Raw genomic sequence first — 19,463 nt, 5'->3', positions numbered from 1 at the left:
AAAATATTACATATTATACATATTTAATCAGAGATTCCTGTTTCAAATAAAAAATAAATAAAAGATTTTTATTTTTATTTTTATTTTTAAAACCAAGAACTCAAATAATTTTTTTTGATTAAAAGTTCTCAAATATGTTAAGACTTAATTAAGATGCAGAATAGTTTCAGAGAAAGACACAGAAATAAAACAGAGAACATGTCAAAATTGGTCTGGTTGCATGGTTCATTTGCTCCATTTGTCACCTCTCTCTTTCTCACTTTGGATTGATATTAAAAAAATGAATTAAAAAGACAAAGACATACATAGTTGGCTTACATAGTCTAGGTAGATTACCAATCTATTTTGTCTTGATCCACCAAAACTATATGCTGTCTTAATCCACCAAATTTTTGCCAACCAACGCACAGCTCTGGTTGTGTAATATTGAATATAGATGGAGGGATTATTTATCCTCTGTGGAGGACCATATTAGGTTTCTTTTATAAGTCAATATCCCAACAAAATTACCTTTCTAGACTGAAACCCAAAGATAGATACTACTTTATATTACAAAAATGAATGAATGAATAAAAAAAAAAAAAATCAAAACCCACTTTACCAACCCATAATTATCAATCATAATCATAGATTCAGGGAGTTGGAATTCTAGAGTTTTGACATTAGATGAAACCTCAATTTCAATGGGCCATGGTTTTCATTATGTAGAACCGTTCTAGATCGTGAGAGGCACGTTATATGTAGCATCATTGGAGTGTGACTAATATAAAATCAAATACGCAATTCTTATTTAAACAAAGAATGAGTTGGATTGCATGAGATTACACACAAATCATCTTTCTTTCTTTTTTTTGAAACAATACAAAAATTTGGATGATAAGATTAAATTATAACCAATTATTCTACCTCTTTATTTAACGAAAGGAAAATCACACCTAAAAGGCATTTAATTAAAATATTTTAAATGAAATTGAAATTCTTCCAAGTTACTTACTATCATATCTTAATTCGATAAAATAACTCAATAATATCAAATCAAACAACACGAAACTAGGATGATAGGGTCAACTAAGACGATAGCTCTTTATTTAATGAAAGGTATCATACGCAAAAAGATGTAGACCTTTAATTAAAAAAAAAAAAAAGACTAAAAACCAAAATGAAATTCCTATGATCAAACGTTCATATTTGATAAACTTCTAAAACAAATTAAGTAACACATGACTACCAATACCATAAAAACACGTAACCCTGCAATTTTATCATCCACACAAATTGACACACACACGCTAGCACACAACTTAAACGACAAAATAGAGTAATATCGCGATTGTCTAATATACAACTAACTCTATCATAAAATTCTTCAAACCTCATACACCCATTTAAAAATAAATAAATGAATTACATTTTTAAATTCATCAACCTTTAAATAAACATTGTATATCATTATTTTTTTTTATCTATTTAAATTATTGATAATATTACATAATTCAATTCATTCATTTTAAAATAAATAGATATACTTTCAATTTAAACCATCGATGACACAACGTAATTCAATTAACTTATTTCAAAATTATATACTAATTTCAAAATATAAGGATAATTTAATAATAAATTTTTTTGAGAAGAATTTAATAATAATATTTTGATCTATCACAATTCAATGTACTAATTTCAAAATAGAAGGATAATTTAATAATAATAATTTTTTTTTGAATAAATAGCCACAATTAAAAATAAAAAAAAAAGAGTCAAAAGTCAAAAGCAAAACAAAAACACACAAAACCCAAGGACAGTTCCGTAATTTCACCCAAATTTTTTAAGAAAGGAGTAGGAATAAGGACAGGAACGTCATTATCAAAGGAGTCTTTGCCCCCACCACCCTCACAAAAATCACGCCTTTTCCGCGTTTTCTCTCTCTAAAAAAAAAAAACACAACACACAGAAACACTACACACTACACAAACAAATACATACAGACACACACACTCTCTCTCTCTCTCTCTCTCTCTCTGTAGCTCTAGATTTCTCTCCCAATCAAATCACACAGATATCTCTCTCTCTTTCTCTCTAACTTTCTCTCTCTAACTTTTTAGGGTTTTTGAAGAGAGCATTTTTGATCGAAGAAGTTGTTTCAAAAGAACACACAAATGCAGGTGTTCTTGTAGAGTGTAAATTTTTCTTCATTTTTTTTTTTTTTGGCTTCAAAACCTCTCTTTCTTCAATGTGCCTTTCTCTCTCTTCGATCTACTCCTAAACGGTGCGTTTTTTTTTTTACTATTTTTCCCCTTAAAAAAAACTATTTTGGTCTAAATTTAGCTATAGATTTATGCTAATTATAAAAAGTTTTAATCTTTTTTTTTGCACATTGTGGTATTATTTGTTTATTTATTTGCAGATTTTACTGAGTTTTTATGTGCATTAGCTCTACTGTTTATGCATGGTACAATTGATTTGTATTTAGATTAGTTGGTGGGTGTTTTTTTTTTGGGTAAAAAAAAAATGTGGGTTTTGGGTTTGAAATTGTGATTGGTTGGTATTTAGGAAATGGAGGTTGGAAATGTCATTGACTTTGGTAGCTTTTAGTGATTCTTGGTTTTGAGTAATTTGGGGTTTTTGGGTCTCTGTTTTTACTTTGAAATGTAATGTGTTTTGCTGATTAGTGAAGTGGTAGTTTGGGTGATTTTGGTTGGGATTTTGAAATTATGTGGGGGGAATTTTGATTAATTGGTTTAGTTGTAGTGTTTTATTTGATGGGTAATGAAGAATATGGTAGTGTAACTAAGGGATGTGTGGAAGTTTTAGGTTTTGAAACATTTATAGGATTGCATTGCATGTGCAATTTTTTGTTTTTGTTTTAAGATGTTTATGATTTAAGTGGTGAAGTTGTTAGGAGAGAATGTAAATGGTTGTTTTGGGTGATTAGGCTTTGTATGTGCAAGGTTTTTATTTTTATTTTTATTTTTATGTGTTTGTGATCTAATTGTAGAAGTGTTATGAAGAGAATCTAAATGGTTATTTTGGGTTATTAAGGTTTTGGCATTTGGTTCTTGGAAATGTCGAAATTTAGATTAAGATGAGAGTAAGATGAGCCGGGCGGAAGTGTCAAGGATGAGGCCTCCTCTTGTTCCGCTTGGGACTCTGATTGGTCGAGAGCTTAGGAATGAGAAGCTTGAGAAGCCTTTCTTGAAGTATGGACAGGCTGCTTTGGCTAAGAAAGGGGAGGATTATTTCCTGATAAAACCCGATTGCTTGCGGGTTCCAGGAAATCCGTCGACATCATTTTCTGTTTTTGCGGTATTATTTCCTTCCCATGTATACTAACTCATCAACTGCTTTGCGAAATAATTAAATACCCTTCATTTGGTTGCTGAGAAAAAAAATAACATGTAAAGCCAACTTAGAAGCTGAATTAGGTGCTGTTGAATAGAAGTCTTGGTTTTCAGTGGTCTCAACTGTGGGAAATTTATCATTCAAAGTTTGGTTTCTTATCTTTTCCATCCTTTTCTCAGCGACCAAATGGAGCGTCAATATAATCCCCCTAATGGATATAATACGCACTGGATTCTTCTTGGCAGATTTTTGATGGACATAATGGTATATCAGCTGCAATCTTTGCAAAGGAGAACTTATTGGATAATGTTTTGAGTGCAATTCCTCAAGAAAGCAGTAGGGAAGAGTGGCTTCAGGCCCTTCCTCGGGCACTAGTTGCAGGTTTTGTGAAAACTGACATAGAATTTCAGCAGAAAGGTAAGCACTGGGGAGTTTTTTGTTATGTTTATGTGTTCTTCGTTATTGGCATTTTCTTTTGTGTACTTATATTTTACATTTGGTTGTTAATGACAGGAGAGACTTCTGGGACAACAGTGACATTTGTTGTGATTGATGATTGGACTATAACTGTTGCATCTGTGGGGGATTCACGATGCATATTGGACACCCAAGGGGGTGTGGTTTCTCTCTTGACCGTTGATCACAGGCTGGAGGAGAATGTAGAAGAGAGAGAGCGTGTCACTGCCAGTGGGGGTGAAGTAGGAAGACTCAATGTATATGGTGGAAATGAGGTTTACTTTGATTATTTTTGGTCACTATGCTACTCAAAAGAAACTAGAAGCTTCCATGCATTATATACCATTTCTAGTATCTTATTAGTTCCCATCTGTATATGGCTCATAGGTTGGCCCCCTTCGATGCTGGCCTGGTGGATTATGCCTTTCTAGGTCTATTGGTGACACAGATGTCGGAGAATTCATTGTGCCAATACCACATGTTAAGCAAGTGAAGGTGAGTTTATTGTCTTATTGATGATGGTTCTGTTTGCATTTTTGTTCATGTATTCTGAAGTTGAGAAACCTCATTCTGGTTGTTTAGATTTCAAATGCTGGAGGAAGACTTATAATTGCTTCTGATGGTATCTGGGATGCTTTATCTTCTGATATGGCTGCCAAGTCTTGTCGGGGTTTACCTGCAGAGCTTGCTGCAAAGCTGGTTGTGAAGGTGATGTCTAGACTGGCATTCTTCTTTTAAGTCCAAGATGATACTTAAGTTTTACCTGTGTGGCTTAACACTTGTTTGTTCCATTTCTTAGGAAGCTCTAAGGTCAAGGGGCCTGAAGGATGATACAACCTGCCTTGTTGTTGATATCATCCCCTGTGACCAGCCTGTTTTACCACCAACGCCAAGGAAGAAACAGAACATGCTCCGTTCTCTTCTCTTTGGGAAGAAATCTCAGAATTTTATGAACAAATCAACAAATAAGCTTTCTGCTGTTGGGGTTGTGGAGGAGTTGTTTGAAGAGGGTTCTGCAATGCTGGCAGAAAGGTACATTTTTTAGTGGCCCTTGCCTAACATTCTTTGGCTATGTTACCATCATTGTTATAAATTTCGCTATTATGAAATAGTTCATAGAGCAGGATATTTGCTACTCCTGTTCCAAATATTAGTTTTCTTTGAATCTGGTATCACCAGGATATCTAACATCCCACTTGCAGAGGGGTGGATCCCACAAGTATATCCCCGTGATAATAAAAATTTGTTGAATAGATGGCCACATGTAAATTTTCTCCCATAATGTGCATTTAGCACATTACTTAATAGACATTGTTTGCCAAATCTAGGCCAAATTATTTCTGCCCGATTATTCTATCTTTTACTTTAATGATGTGGCTTCTTGTTTAAAAGAGTTAATTAGGGGGTTCTTCAGTTTTCTCATTCCGGTTGTAGTCCTTAGTTCATCTTCTTCTGAATGAAAATGCAGGCTGGGTAAGGATTTTCCTTCGAACGCAACTTCTGGGCTTTTCCGGTGTGCAGTCTGCCAAGTTGATCAAGCCCCTGCTGATGGATTATCAGTAAATTCAGGGCCTTTCTTCTCTCCAGCATCGAAACCATGGGAAGGCCCCTTCCTTTGTGCTAACTGTCGGAAGAAGAAAGATGCCATGGAAGGAAAAAGGGCGGGCATACCCACAGTGATCTCATAGTAATTTGTCTGGTAAATTAGTAAATATATTGATATATTTTTTTTTCTCTGGCAGTGTGAGCATGTTTGGTTTTCCTGGTCGGAAATTGTCGTTATAGATGTGTGTAAGAAATGAGGTAGAAATACAGAGAGTAGGTGTTTTGGAGATTGTTGAAAGTTTGTGGCATTTCTGTTTGTGCTCAACTGTTGGACTGACTTACAGAGGACAAACATGGTACCTACTAGATATGTTTGTGATAGTTTGATTGCTAACAGCTTGAATTTGTAAGTAAAAACGAAGATTCCGTAATGATAAGCTATGTTTCAGCAGTTTTTCCTGCTTGTAGTTGGAAGTCATGGCAAGATGTGTTTTTACTTTTTATTTGCTTTCTGAATGTCATTTTATTGGAATGCAATGTGCATCCTATATTTATATATACTGCTAATAATAGGATTTTACTGTTTGCGCTTGTCTTTTTAACTGTCCCAAATTTCCCTCACACACACAACATTAATTAATGAGGAAAAATAAGTCATATATACTAAATTTTCAAAATTCTTGATTTTAAAAGGAGTTCAAATTTGGTAAGGATGAGGTGCCTATATTTTACATCATTTAATAAAAGATTGTTACAATAATATTTTACTTAAATTTCAATACATTCTACTACACTTAATAACACATTTTAATAAACTCCCAATTTGATTGGATTTATACATGGGTAATAGAATTGATTGGGTTTGGTTGTGCTTATTTTTATTCTTAAATATGGGATAAGATGATACGACATGTTGAGATTGGAAGGGTAAAATATGAGGCTTACACATTCTTAAAGAATTTAATATATTTTAGAAAAACTTAGGGCCCGTTTGGATTGTAATTTGCCATCATTCAATTTTCATTACCCATCTCTTAAAATACCTCAATTTTTCAAACTCTACCCGTTTGGTACTCATTACTCAATTCTGCTGTTATTTCATTTAAAAAAAAAAACAAAAACTCCAAAGTCAAACATTGCGGCTCAAACTTGGGTTTAATTACAAAAATACCATTGAAAACTGAATTTTGAAAACTGAAAACATTTAAAATGTTTTTTTAGATTTCATAACTCATCACTCAAAAAATTTGTGTGGGTCCCATTTTATTGGAATACAATGTACATCCTATATTTATATATACTGCTAATAATAGGATTTTACTGTTTGCGCTTGTCTTTTAACTGTCCCAAATTTCCCTCACACATAACATTAATTAACGAGGAAAAATGAGTTCAAATTTGGTATGGATGAGGTGCTTATATTTTACATCATTTAATAACAGATTGTTACAATAATATTTTACTTAAATTTCAATACATTCTACTACACCTAATAACACATCTTAATAAACTCTCAATTTGATTGGATTTATACATGGGTAATAGAATTAATTGTGTTTGGTTGTGCTTATTTTTATTCTTAAATATGTGATAAAATGATATGACATGTTGAGATTGGAGGGGTAAAATATGAGGCTTACACATTCTTAAAGAATTTAATATCTTTTAGAAAAACTTAGGGCCCGTTTGGATTGTAATTTGTCATCATTCAATTCTCATCACTCACCCCTTAAAATACCTCAATTTTTCAAACTCTACTAGTTTGTCACTCATTACTCAATTCTACTGTTACTTTGTTTTTTAAAATAAAAAAAAAAACCAAAAAAGTCAAGATATGCGGCTGGGCATGTGGCTGGGCTTTGTTTCAAAAAAAAAAAAAAAAATCCCAAAGTCAAACATTGCGGCTCAAACTTGGGTTTAATTACAAAAATACTATTGAAAACTAAATTTTGAAAACTGAAAATACCTAAAATGTTTTTTTAGATTCCATAACTCATCACTCAAAAATCAGAGAATTGAGTGATAGAAACAAGAGTTGAAAGTTAAGCCAAACAAAAAAATGTGTGAGTCTCATGTATTTTGATAACTCAGTTATGAGTTTTGGATCATATAAATCAAAACTCCTCTAAACCAAACAGCCCTTATTCTCTTATGCTATTCAAATTGAATAGCTTCAATTTAAAGCAGTCCCCATATGCCCACGTTCACTACTTCCAAATCTCCCGTTAAGGCCTTCATGTTTTCTTTGTCTTTATCTTCTTCTTTTCATTTTTTTTTTTGAGTAAAAGATTGTAATCTAATCTCTGTTAGCAGTATTGCATGGTGCAATATCTCTAACTATTGCATGATATTGCACTGGATCCCAATTTGGATCAATCACTTGCATTTATTCTGTCATTTTATTTTATCTATGCCCTTTGTAAAGATATGGAAAGACAAAAAAAAAAAAAAAATCAATTTATTTTAACATCTGCAAGGGGAAAAATGAGAGACATCATTAAGGTCCTCCTCAATCCTCATTGCCATTCAAAGTGTAGCACAATTCTCAAATTGTGAAAATGTCAAAGTACTAGACTGGCCCATAAAGCCTGTTATGCAATTACCTGAGGTCATGCACTCACAGATTCCTATCGATAAGGATATCTGTTCCAAAAACTAAAAGGCCTGGGCCCAGTCTTAGTAATAGCCAGACTACTCCGTAATCACATTTGTAAGGAAGTACACTGATGGGGCAGCTCCTCTAGTTCCTGAGGAATTCAGAATTGTTGGGGTTATTGACAATTGCAGCCAATGGACAAGGAGGGTTTTTGAAAGTGACTGTCTATGGCGATGGCAATTAACATCTGAACTGTGGAGACCTGTCTAGACTTACCTCAAACCGACCTATTATCATTACTTCTTATATAAAAGGATAAAAATGTATAATCATGGTCAGGGAGAAAGTATCTTATGCATCTGATATATGCATTATGTCTTTTACAAATATATGGATTACACACAATGTGTGATTCACATATTATGAAAGAGATTACATACCTACAAAATACATGAGATAATTATTATTTGGTTACAAGTGTTCAATAGCTTAAATATTACATGGAGTATAATAACATTTTTTTTTTTTTTTTTGGACATGATTGACTAGGTGAGGATGCTTTGTAAAATTGACATTATGATCACTTGAGGATAAAAGTCACATAGAATTGTTGGCTTTGATGTTCTATCTCAACAGCGTCCAAAATTCTAGAGGTTCCTACTGTTCCTATAAAATAAATGGACACATATTATAAGTTTTAAGGTCATTTTATCACCTCTACATGTGTTGTGTTTAGATGGACTTAGTTTATTGACCTAGGCTTAAACTGGAGAGCCAAGCTTGCTACTCGCATCAACACTCACAATGATAAAAGCTAATGACATATCTTGGAAGCCACAATAAGCTCACAAACGATGAAGTTAATCCCATAACCCACTAACAACTATGATTTGCTTTAATAGACCATGAAGAGGATAATTTTAGTGGGAGAGAGAGAGAGAAGAGGATAATTTTAGTGGGAGAGAGAGAGAGAGTAAATGCAATATATTTGATAAGTGAAATCTTGAGTTAATGCTTCCATTTGCTATGCCTTTATAGAAGTACAAAAAATGTCAAAAATCATCTTTCAAGAAGTAAGATTGTTTTTAATTCCTGGATTTTTAAGGGTGTTGCAACCTTGAGTAGTGGGTTTGATGAGACATTGAAACAATATGGATTAATGTCAATTTGGGTAAATTGGTCAGCCAAATCCTTCTTAGTTTGTTTCCCTAAAATGATTGGCACCCTATGAAGCTACTATATTCAAGGGATTGTGTTAAGTAAGCATTAATAGTGATGGGCAAGCATTAGGGTGTTTCGTATTCTTGCTGAAATTCATGGGTGTTACAATAGAATTAAGCCAACTTCACCATGTACTTGGCTTGCACTTGCATCACCAATGGGCTCATGAGTCTTGCAAATGTTCCAAGCCCATTTATAGCTTATTTCCTTGACCCCAAGGATGCATGAAGAAAATCTCTCTTTTGCCTTCCAAACCACATCTCCCCAAATTTTCAAATAGGCTTCTCATGTGAGCATTGGCCATATGGAGAGGTAGATAAAAATAAGAATAGTGGGCCCAGGAACATTTGGACAGGAAATTTGCAATATTGGGCCTCATATTTTTGTAAACTACCAAAAAGAAACTATATTAGCATCATCTCTCTCTCTCCCTCTCTCTCTCTCATGCAAATGGTTTAGCTGTAACTATTCAATATACTTATGAAAAGTTAATCATAACTTGCCGCGGTTGAATAAATTTTTGAGTTTGATAAATGCAATATAACTTCCTCTTTATTACTGAATATTATTTATTATAAGGACTGTATTTTCTAACAAAAAGTTTACTTAAAACGTCTGGAGATTAGAATTCCAGTAAACAAAAGTACACACAGCACTCTTGAGAGAATGGAAAGTAATTTAGAGGGAAAACACTTTACCTAATGTTTAACTTGAAAATTGCTCCATTAAGCAATAATTCATTACATATTTTGTTGACATGGAATTTTTTTTGCAATTTATTTGTAAACTTTAGAATCCATTTAGGATTTGTTTAAATACCGCTTATTGTTGAAAATTGAAAACACTGTAGCAAAATAATTTTTAAATGTGTAAATAGTGCTGTGGGACCTAGTTTTGAAGTTGTTTTTCTGAAAGAAAAAAAAAGTACTTACGGATCCTGTGAACAGTGCACTGGACCCACAAAAAACGTTGGACGTGGCTGCTATCCAAACATACACTTAGTAACGCCACATAACATTAGTGGGAAAATGAAGGGAAATATTTCGCTCTTGAAAGCAATCAAATTTGTTCATTATTTATTTATTTGTATATTTATCTTTGCTGCATAACCTTAGTAAAATGTTTTCACATGAAACCAAATTTCTTGCCAGCTCAATGGAAATTTGCCCTATTAAATTGATTTTATTTTGACGGTTGATTGTTAAAATTGAAACCATGCCCATGACAAAAGTAGCAAACCAAAACTATAGTTCTACAAAGGGTAATAGTTATCGCACACTTATTTTTGTATGCTCATCGTATACACACTATAACGTGAACTGAAATTGTTTTTGAAAAACACAATTTTAGTTGAAATTGAAAAAATCATTATTGCAAACTCTCATAAACATTGCCATATGGGTTAAAATAGTGTTTTCAAAACATGATTTTAGTTAAAATTGTGATTTTTTTTTTCAAAACACGATTTCATCATTTTAACTAAAATCGTGTTTTAAAACATAATTTCAAATGAAGTATGTATGAAATGTGTAATAGCAAGTGTATAACAAGATTTTCTCTTATACAAATATATAACAGTGCAAAGATGTTAAAAATCCAATTCCTTTGGCCCCTGTCAAATGATAACAGTGATAAAGCCTAGAGAATTAATCCCATGCATTGTTGGAAGTGATTCAGCACATCGATCATCTAATGCACATTGTGATATTATAATTAAAAAGTACACAAGAAGTTGTGAAGGAAATAGTAATTATTTGACTACCAACTTTAAAAAAAGAAAAAAAGAAGCCAAACAAGAAGACCCATTCTATAGAGAGCATGGGGAAAGAAGCAACAAATCCACGCGATTGAGACACAATAGCGGTAACACATCAAACACTACATAATTGCAAAAGCCAACTTAATACTAGGCTTTGGCTCCCCAATATTTTCCACTTTTATGTGGCTTGTGACCAATCATAAAGCACAAAATCTAACTAGAAAACACTGGTCCACTATAATACTATGACAACAAAATCATAGAATTAAAATACCAACAAGCTTCTTCTCAAATATATATATAGTTCTAACCTTATTTTTTGATATGAGCTACAATCAATATTTATTTTGTACATCACACATATACATAATCTTTCTCATAATATATGAGTTTTATCCTGTGAATACTCCACATGTTTGTAAAAGAGAGGATACATGTTAGATGCACAGCATACCTTTTGGTGGCCTTAGGGCCAAACTCAGTTGGGGGGGCACCCATTGCAGCTCAATACCGTTGGTCCATGAATCAAAGGAAGATCCGGGCTTCATATTCACCATTGAAGGATAAGCAGTGCACCCTATAGCCCTGATCCTAATCATGTGTGAAGTAAAGGGAGAATCTTTCAAGTAGTGGCAGCAAAGGGTATTCTTACACCCAATTATTCCCTCCTCCACATTGTTCTCAAACTGCCTACAAAAGCTGGTTGAAGAACTATTCAGAGCCCAGTAGTAAAGGGGTTCAGTGCAATTAAACAACATGACAGTGTTATGAGTTGATATATTGAAGGGCAAGTTCTCATCAAGCTTTAAACCTTCTGAACTGAAATCAGAAGAATAACATGTGCCTTTCTGTATTGGGGGTGGGCTTATAATGAGCTTATAAGCACTTTGATTAATACTGAGGATCTTGTAGTAAAACCCTCTAGTTGACAAGAACTCAAGAATGCCATTGTTGCAATAGACTTTATACCTAGGGTCTCCGCAGTTGTCATCAGTGCTAAGAGGGTATGGAACATCAATGCTGCCACATTTAGGGCAAGTATTGTATGCTTCTGACACATGGGTTACTAAAATGAGAAAAAGAAACATCATAACTACCCTCACTAAAGTGTCCATTGTTAGACTATAGGGAAAACACTTAGGGGAAGCAAGAAGTTCAAAGAGGAAAGTGTGTGTGTATATATATTAGATGGGTTCAAGTTACACATGGTGTAACTCTTATAAACATACACATTTTTACACAATAGATTTCTAAGAAATGTAACAGTTAAAAAACACCATTAAATGCTATTGTTTTCTACCTTATTACCTAATTAATACTCGTATTCTCTCTCTCTTTTTCTCTCTCTCCTTATTTATTGCTTTCTACCAAATAATATTTTCTTCAACACAATCTAACAACAAAAAAAAGAAAAAGAAAAAGAATCCTATTTTCATTGATTTTACAAAATTACCCAAAACAAGAGTCAGCAAATGACTTTCAACTTGCTCCTTAAAAATTAAATGCCTAAACTTTGCTTCTTATGTATTGTGTTTGTAGTTCTCTCTCACTCATTCCATAATCACTCATTCACTTTTTCTTTACATCTAATCTATAGTTTGTTCTTATTCGTTTTTATATCTATAGTACCAGTTCATATTCGTTATATATATATATATATATATATATATATATATGTATGTATGTATGTATGTATGTATGTATGTAGAAATTCACAAACCTCATTCCTACGTAAACCTTTGGGGGACCATTAAAATATAAAAATATCAAATAGGACGCCATTGAAACCCATAAATCTAGAAACCAAAAGGAAGTACATTAATTACCACCTATCCTATGAGTAGTAAGAAGTGTGCCCCTCCATCAGCTTTTATTGGAGAGACCAAATAGCTGCATTGAATATATAACTCCCCCACTCATAGAGATCATAAAATAATTACCAAGTTCAACGTGACGTTTGAAGCAAACAAGTTAGCTGTTCTACTCACTTACGCACAGTCCCTTATGTATTGTATCTTAAGTTCTTAATTAAATTTAATCATGTGTTTACATTGGTCAATAAATCATATAATTGAATTTATTCATCATAGAAAAAAATAAAACATTACTTGCACTATATTGGCCAACAATTTTATACTAGCGCATACAACCATGATGAGTAGAGTCGGTGAATACAAAACTAGATGTGCTCTACCTGTCATTTAACTAGAGCCAATGATAAGTAGACAGACATGATTATGGAAAAAGAAAGGAGATGTTTAAAGTAAGAACAATCCTTTACATGTTAAAAAAAAAGTCTTAATATTTGGGCCAACACGAAGTGTCACAGAATCAACAAGGTCAAAAAAATGGTGTCCAACATCTTTAAGGTCACCACAAAATGGACCATGATTTCTATTTCAACCCCTTATGAAACTTGAAACAGAAATATGATTGGGACAGGATATCAAATGAAATCCCACCTTATAAAAGTCTTGACCAAAATTTATGAAAGAGGATGAATAAGCTAGTACGAAAGTGCTCTAAGAAAGAGAAATAAGAAAGTTGACCAATCAGTCCCCACCACAGTCAATGGCTATCAAATGACATATGTAAAAAAAGTGGGATTTAAGATAACATGAGAATATGAGATCCTAATCCCACTTTCTTTGTATAGAGTTTTTAGTTGCCTCCCCCATTTCTTAAAGTGGTCTGCATCATATAATATGCTCCGCTCTTTACTCTTTGGGAAGAAAGCTCAGAATTCTATAAACAAATCAACAAATAAGCTTTCTGCTGTTGGGGTTGTGGAGGAGTTGTTTGAAGAGGGTTCTGCAATGCTTGCAGAATGGTACATTTTTTAGTGGCCATTGCCTAACATTTTTTAGTGGCCATCATTGTTATAAATTTCTCTATTATGAAATAGTTCATAGAGCTGGATATTGGCTGCTGCTGTTGTACCAAATATATATATTACGCTGGACCTATTAAGTAGAGAGACGGTATTTTATATCAATAGGATATATAACATCCCACTTGCATAGGGGTAGATCCCACACAAGTGGGGTCCACTCTAATGTGAGTGGGGTGTTGTATATTCCCATGGTACAGGGGTAATAAATTGTCTTAACAATATTGGGCTGTTAGCTAAAGGTCCAATGAATTATAGAGAAGGCCCAATAGAGAAAAGAGGTCCACTTAGACCAGGCCCACCGAGCCAAGATTCATACCAAGGAACTTAATTTGGACCAACTGTACTCGTCGAGGATAATTTCACTCGAATTGGCTTGCCGAGGATAACTTCTCCAAGGCATATGTGTGAGAGACCACACCTCCGACCCGTTTTATGGAGTGATGGGCTAAACTCACGTGAATGGGTGGAGTCGTGTTATTGCTTCTCAAAATGGAGGTTTAACTAGTTATATTTTCCCCTTTAGATTAAGGGTTTTATAATGGAGTCGCCACTTATTCAATTATTGGGATAAATAAAAAAACCAAAATTGAAAAATTCCTCATTTTATTATTTTTCAATTGAATTTATATTGATCATGGGAAACTTACATGGCTTTGGTCCTAGATACAATCTAAGATAAAGTACATAGCTTTATTTCCTAATTACAATCTAAAAATTGAAAATTACAAGGATAAACATTGGTCTATCAACCCTTGATCTAAATTTGGTGGCTATATTACAAGGTGGGAGGGTGTTAGACACCCACCTTGCCTGGTGAAACCGATCTTCTAGACTATGGTGACCAACATTCATATCACATCATCCAATATGTTATCAATCAATTTGCATGTTAAATTTAAAGTGTGTGCATGTGATAAACCCTAATTCAATATATTAAGCATTGCATTTGAATTTGAAAAATAAATTCTAGAGAATGTGTGGATGGTGATATCCTATATTCAAGAATTTGAAAGAATTATTAAACAAACATGTTTTTTCATATTTTTGATGTGGATTTAAAATTAAAACTAGTGTTATGCATAAACATGTGATGAAAAACCAAGAACATGTGAAGAACTTGTAAGAACAATTAAGAACATTTAAACATATTCAAGGAAATTTAAATGATTACTATCATGCTTTAATCTTAAACTCTCATCATGGCAACACAAAAAATAATTAGGGAAATAGATTATACCTTCATGCAAGATCTATATGGTGAAGGAGAAGACTTTTGAGGGAGGTCCTAAGGGTGAAGGAAAAGAAGAGTTAGGAGAAGAAATGTAAGTCTCACTCAATACCTTGAGTATCAAGAAGACTAAGATATGATAAGACCACTCAACTTCCTAGAACTTAAGAGAGGAGAAGAGAGGGAGTTTTTTTGTGTCTTGGAATGAAGGAGAGGGGGGGGGGGGTTTATATAGTAGTGGCAGAGGACATATGAATGGAAGACCATTAATGAGGGTTGACAAAGAATCATGAACTTAGATCTCATTTTAGCCTTGGGGGAAATCTGGAGTATTAAATGTAGAGATTAGTAAGAGTAAGTAGCAAGCCAAAATTCGGTTTTCCAGTAGTTGCTGTAATAGCCTGTAGAGCTAACTTCGAAAAATCATATCTAACTCAATTTTGATTGCAATTGTCTCGTTCTTGTGCTCAAATTGAATCCCCAGGTGTCTAGTTTTTGGGAAAATTAACTTCATTTACAGATTCAAAATATTCTGAGAGAAATCGATGAAATAGTGAGCAGAGATCATTTGTTAGAAAATGGTTTCAGCATAATTAACATTAATAGGTCCCAAATTAGTTTCCAATTAACATTAATATGCTCCAATCACTCTCATTTCATACCTAATTAGTTCTAAATTTATCATATTTAAAAGATAATTGCACAAACTACTCATTGAATGATTAATGTTTAACTATCTAGTTAAGTGGTGTGTGCAACCCTACCATAAAATGTAGTCCTAACCAATCAAATTATGACACATCATTGATCTCAAATTGATTATACATATAACCAATTGAAATCAATTGTTCATAATCACATATGGTCGGACTCAATTTGTGATAGTGCATCTCAGTCATTAAAACTTGATTTGATGATAACTTTCAATCTGGTGGTCTAATTAGGGCTTATGACCAGTCGATTTGATCGTTATAACATCAAGATCATTTTGGTAAAATGAGATTAATGATCTAATGAATAGAATCAAGATGCATATTTTCAAGGTAAAATTACCCTTTTACCCTCTAGGTGAGGTTAAATACGGGTTGCAAAATGAGGTGTCAACAATGTGATCGAAAAATCACCATACCTAGAAATACTTCCCCAACCAAGCCCATTCAGGAGCAACTACATTGGTGGTATTAGAAAGGGACAATAGGGGTCCGCACATTGATTGCTAATGTGAGTAGCCAAAGCAACAAACTAGACACATATCTCCACTATGATTCTAAAAAGGTGATGGGACACCTGACACATATCTCCATTACAAGCCCACTACTTACACATATGTAAATAGGGAAAGATGACATATAACAAGGGGTTCTAGAAAAACAAGTGAGAGAGAATAGAGAAAACTTGAGTTTTCCTTATAGGGTGCGTAAGCTAGAGGAACTAGGCCATCTCAGACGGCCTTGTAGCTTAGCTTGCATGTGTGTTTCATGCATTTTTTCTTCCTCTACCATCTCATTTCAAGGTCCATTCTCTTTGGATCTCTCATTGTGAGCTTTTCTTTTCCGTTCCCATATTTACAAAAAAGTTGTGACACACATCAAGCCCAATCCAAGCTGGTTTGACTCCCACAATACAAAATAAAATTTTGATAAGTAGATGGCCATATGTAAATTTTCTCCCATACTTAATGTGTAGATATCACATTACTTAATAGACATTTTTTTTCCCAAATCTAGGCCAAATGATTTCTTCCTGATTATTCTATCTTATTCTTGAATGATGTGGCTCTGCTTGTTTGAAATATTTAACTAGGGGGTTCTTCAGTTTTCTCATTTTGATTGTAGTCCTTAGTTCATCTTCTATATGAAAATGTATGTAGGTTGGGTAAGGATTTTCTTGCAAACACAAATTTTGAGCTTTTCTAGTGGGCAGTTTGCCAAGTTGATCAAGCCCCCACTAATGGATTATTAGTAAATTCAGGGCCTTTCTTCTCTCCAGCATCGAAACCATGGGAAGGCCCCTTCCTTTGTGCTAACTATTAGAAGAAGAAAGATGCCATGGAAGAAAAAAGGGCGAGCAAACCTACAGTGATCTCATAGTAATTTGTTTGGCAGCGTGAGCATATTTGGTTTTCCACTTTAAAACTCGAGTTCTACATGTAACTGGAGTTTATAGAAATCGAGTTCAATTAGTGAAGTGCCACGGTGGCACCGGTGATGTGGATTCTAGAAATAAAAAATGCCACTAGGAACTCGAGTTATGTGTAAGGTGAACTCGATTTAAATGACATCGAATTTTGTGTAAATATTTAAAAAGAACATTATCAAACTCGAGTGTCTGTGAATCGCGTTATGAGTAAATTTTTAGAAAGAACGTTATGGAACTAGTCATCTCCCTTTTAGTCACTCTCCCCCCTCCCATCAGTACGGGTTTCTGAGCTACATTTTTGCCTGCTCACCATTGAAATCAAATCCATCTCTCTCTACCTCTCATCTCACCGAAAACCAAAATCCCACTATAGTCACTTAGTCCGTCTCTTCCTTGATCCATCTGATTTAACACCGAAAGGTATGATTCTTAAGTGTAGTGGGTTTCATTTAATTTTATTTGTTAACATTGATGCTAATATGAAGTTGATGATAAAATAAACCATTGACATTGTAGTATTGTTGAAAAACAAAATTTTCAGTTAATTTGGGTGTATTTTATTAAAATTTGGATGTATATGGTTGAAAAATAATTTTTCATATTACTTAGTAACAAATTTTTTATTTAAATAATTATAATTATAATTTGTATGTCTATAACTTGACGTTATGTTGCAGCAGTTTAAATGTATATGGTTATAGTGAAGTTAGTTCAGCATGTTGTTGTGTTAAGCGACACTAGTTATGTTAAATTGGGAAATGAACAATTATGCAAACTAATTACGTGAGATGGAACTTTTACTATTGTTAGATTTTATTCAATATTTGGAATTTAATGGATTCAACATCATAGATAATCAATAGATAAGGTTTGATAACATTAAAAATTAACCCAACAAGACAAAAATATCTAAGTTCTCCTAAAATTCCTTGTGCAAATGACAATGCATAAGAACCTTTGAAAATGTTTAGTGGTAGCTAGCCCTACTGCTTAAGTTACAAAAGTTTAGCTTACATAATCACCTTTCGTTACGTGTTAACAACAACGTCTTAATTTTGTAGGTAGAAACTTTTGAAAATCGTCGTTGCTTGAATATGAAAAGTCTAAAATATCTTTGTCATCATCTAAGTTTGTAATTTCGTTAATGGACTTGATGGCTCGCTTTTGTGCCTTTCCTTTAAAATGTTTAATAGACTTTTGGATTGCATGGAAATGGTCTAGTCGCCTTTGCATTTGATTGTTCTCTCTTTCAAGGTGTGTAAGTACCTTTTTTGATTCCTACCTAGGTAACTCCGCTAAACGTGCTTTTGGAACTCTTAACCCATGCCATTTACAATACACCTCCAACTTACACTATTTCACGTATAGCTTTGACCATGGTTGTTTTTTTGTGGTGGCTTCTATGGTGGTGTTATCTACACCTAGTTGTCTAGGTTTGCCCACCATGATGTATCCGACACTACCAAGTCTATTGTACGTGTATATTGTGGCATTAACAAAATCTTTCTTCTTTCCAACCCATGTTATCGTCAGCCCATAGTAGTTGGTGTATGTCTGTAGTCATGGCTCTGTTAAATTTTTTGATAATGCATGAAGAACTAGATCCAAAATTTATTCTCACTACATGATGTGATTTTAAAGCGTTGGAACACATTTCTACTTCAACCTAATTGCTGGTGGGTTTGAAAGAAACCGTTGAAATGTTTGACGAATTATTACCACATCTTATGGTCATTAGCGCCAAAGTGTTTGTGTGGTCATGTCAATGGAGGCTGGTAAACAATAGTTTTTCTGACCCCTCCCTCCCCCCCTCCCCCCATTTGCAAAATGTTACATTGACTGTTTACGTTGAGTGCAGTAGTTATGAGATGTGACAGGATTGTCATGTTTATCAATAACAACAAATTTTATTGAAGTCTGAACTTTGTCATATTATGTCATGTCACGTGAACATTTAATTCAATTGTCATGTCACACTATGCATCATACTTTAACAGAGACCCATTTATGATGTTTTTATTTAGTGGAATGCATAGGTCATAAGCATGCACCCGTCATCTATCCACACTATTACACGTAAATAATTGAGTTTTTTTTTACCACATGTTCATGTCAGTATTTAATGGAATAAATGTGCTATTACCTTTATTTAAATTTGTGAAGCTTTTTATTATGAATATTTATATTATAGACCAGATTATGCAACTTTGTCTAGATAGATGGTATTTGGTGGAATTGTACGGTATGCAAGCTTTAATGTTGTACTATTAACAGTGTACGTAGATTT

General features: G+C 33.7%; 2 protein-coding genes across 3 annotated transcripts; one reads left to right on the top strand and one right to left on the bottom strand.

Moving 5' to 3' along the window:
- Positions 1-1,955: 1,955 nt before the first annotated feature.
- On the top strand, positions 1,956-5,818 carry LOC142628349 (putative protein phosphatase 2C 5). 2 transcript variants are annotated; one of them, XM_075802463.1, is made up of 8 exons: positions 1,956-2,266; positions 3,040-3,303; positions 3,585-3,756; positions 3,853-4,070; positions 4,183-4,290; positions 4,378-4,503; positions 4,595-4,827; positions 5,264-5,818. In XM_075802463.1, the coding sequence occupies exons 2-8, from the start codon at positions 3,094-3,096 to the stop codon at positions 5,481-5,483; spliced, it is 1,287 nt and encodes a 428-aa protein (XP_075658578.1). In that variant the 5' UTR covers positions 1,956-2,266; positions 3,040-3,093; the 3' UTR covers positions 5,484-5,818. The 2 variants fall into 2 exon arrangements, with proteins under 2 accessions (XP_075658578.1, XP_075658579.1); XM_075802464.1 differs by having other exon boundaries at positions 1,959-2,266; positions 3,853-4,052.
- A 4,954-nt stretch (positions 5,819-10,772) lies between these two features.
- On the bottom strand, positions 10,773-12,031 carry LOC142628379 (wall-associated receptor kinase-like 20). The gene is made up of 2 exons (XM_075802491.1): positions 11,371-12,031; positions 10,773-10,846 (listed from the first exon to the last, which is right to left on the bottom strand). The coding sequence occupies exons 1-2, from the start codon at positions 12,029-12,031 to the stop codon at positions 10,773-10,775; spliced, it is 735 nt and encodes a 244-aa protein (XP_075658606.1).
- Positions 12,032-19,463: the final 7,432 nt, after the last annotated feature.

This window comes from Castanea sativa, chromosome 3, assembly GCF_040712315.1.
Source record: "Castanea sativa cultivar Marrone di Chiusa Pesio chromosome 3, ASM4071231v1".
Classification (NCBI taxonomy): domain Eukaryota; kingdom Viridiplantae; phylum Streptophyta; class Magnoliopsida; order Fagales; family Fagaceae; genus Castanea; species Castanea sativa.
This window is presented reverse-complemented; position numbering and strand designations above follow the sequence as displayed.

Excerpts from the sequence above, each read along its gene's own strand:
- LOC142628349 (XM_075802463.1), top strand. The coding sequence starts at position 3,094 with ATGAGCCGGGCGGAAGTGTCAAGGATGAGGCCTCCTCTTGTTCCGCTT. Across the intron at positions 4,291-4,377 it reads CACATGTTAAGCAAGTGAAG|ATTTCAAATGCTGGAGGAAG; the intron begins GTGAGTTTATTG and ends CTGGTTGTTTAG. Across the intron at positions 4,828-5,263 it reads TCTGCAATGCTGGCAGAAAG|GCTGGGTAAGGATTTTCCTT; the intron begins GTACATTTTTTA and ends ATGAAAATGCAG.
- LOC142628379 (XM_075802491.1), bottom strand. The coding sequence starts at position 12,031 with ATGGACACTTTAGTGAGGGTAGTTATGATGTTTCTTTTTCTCATTTTA. Across the intron at positions 10,847-11,370 it reads GGCCCTAAGGCCACCAAAAG|ATGATCGATGTGCTGAATCA; the intron begins GTATGCTGTGCA and ends AATGTGCATTAG.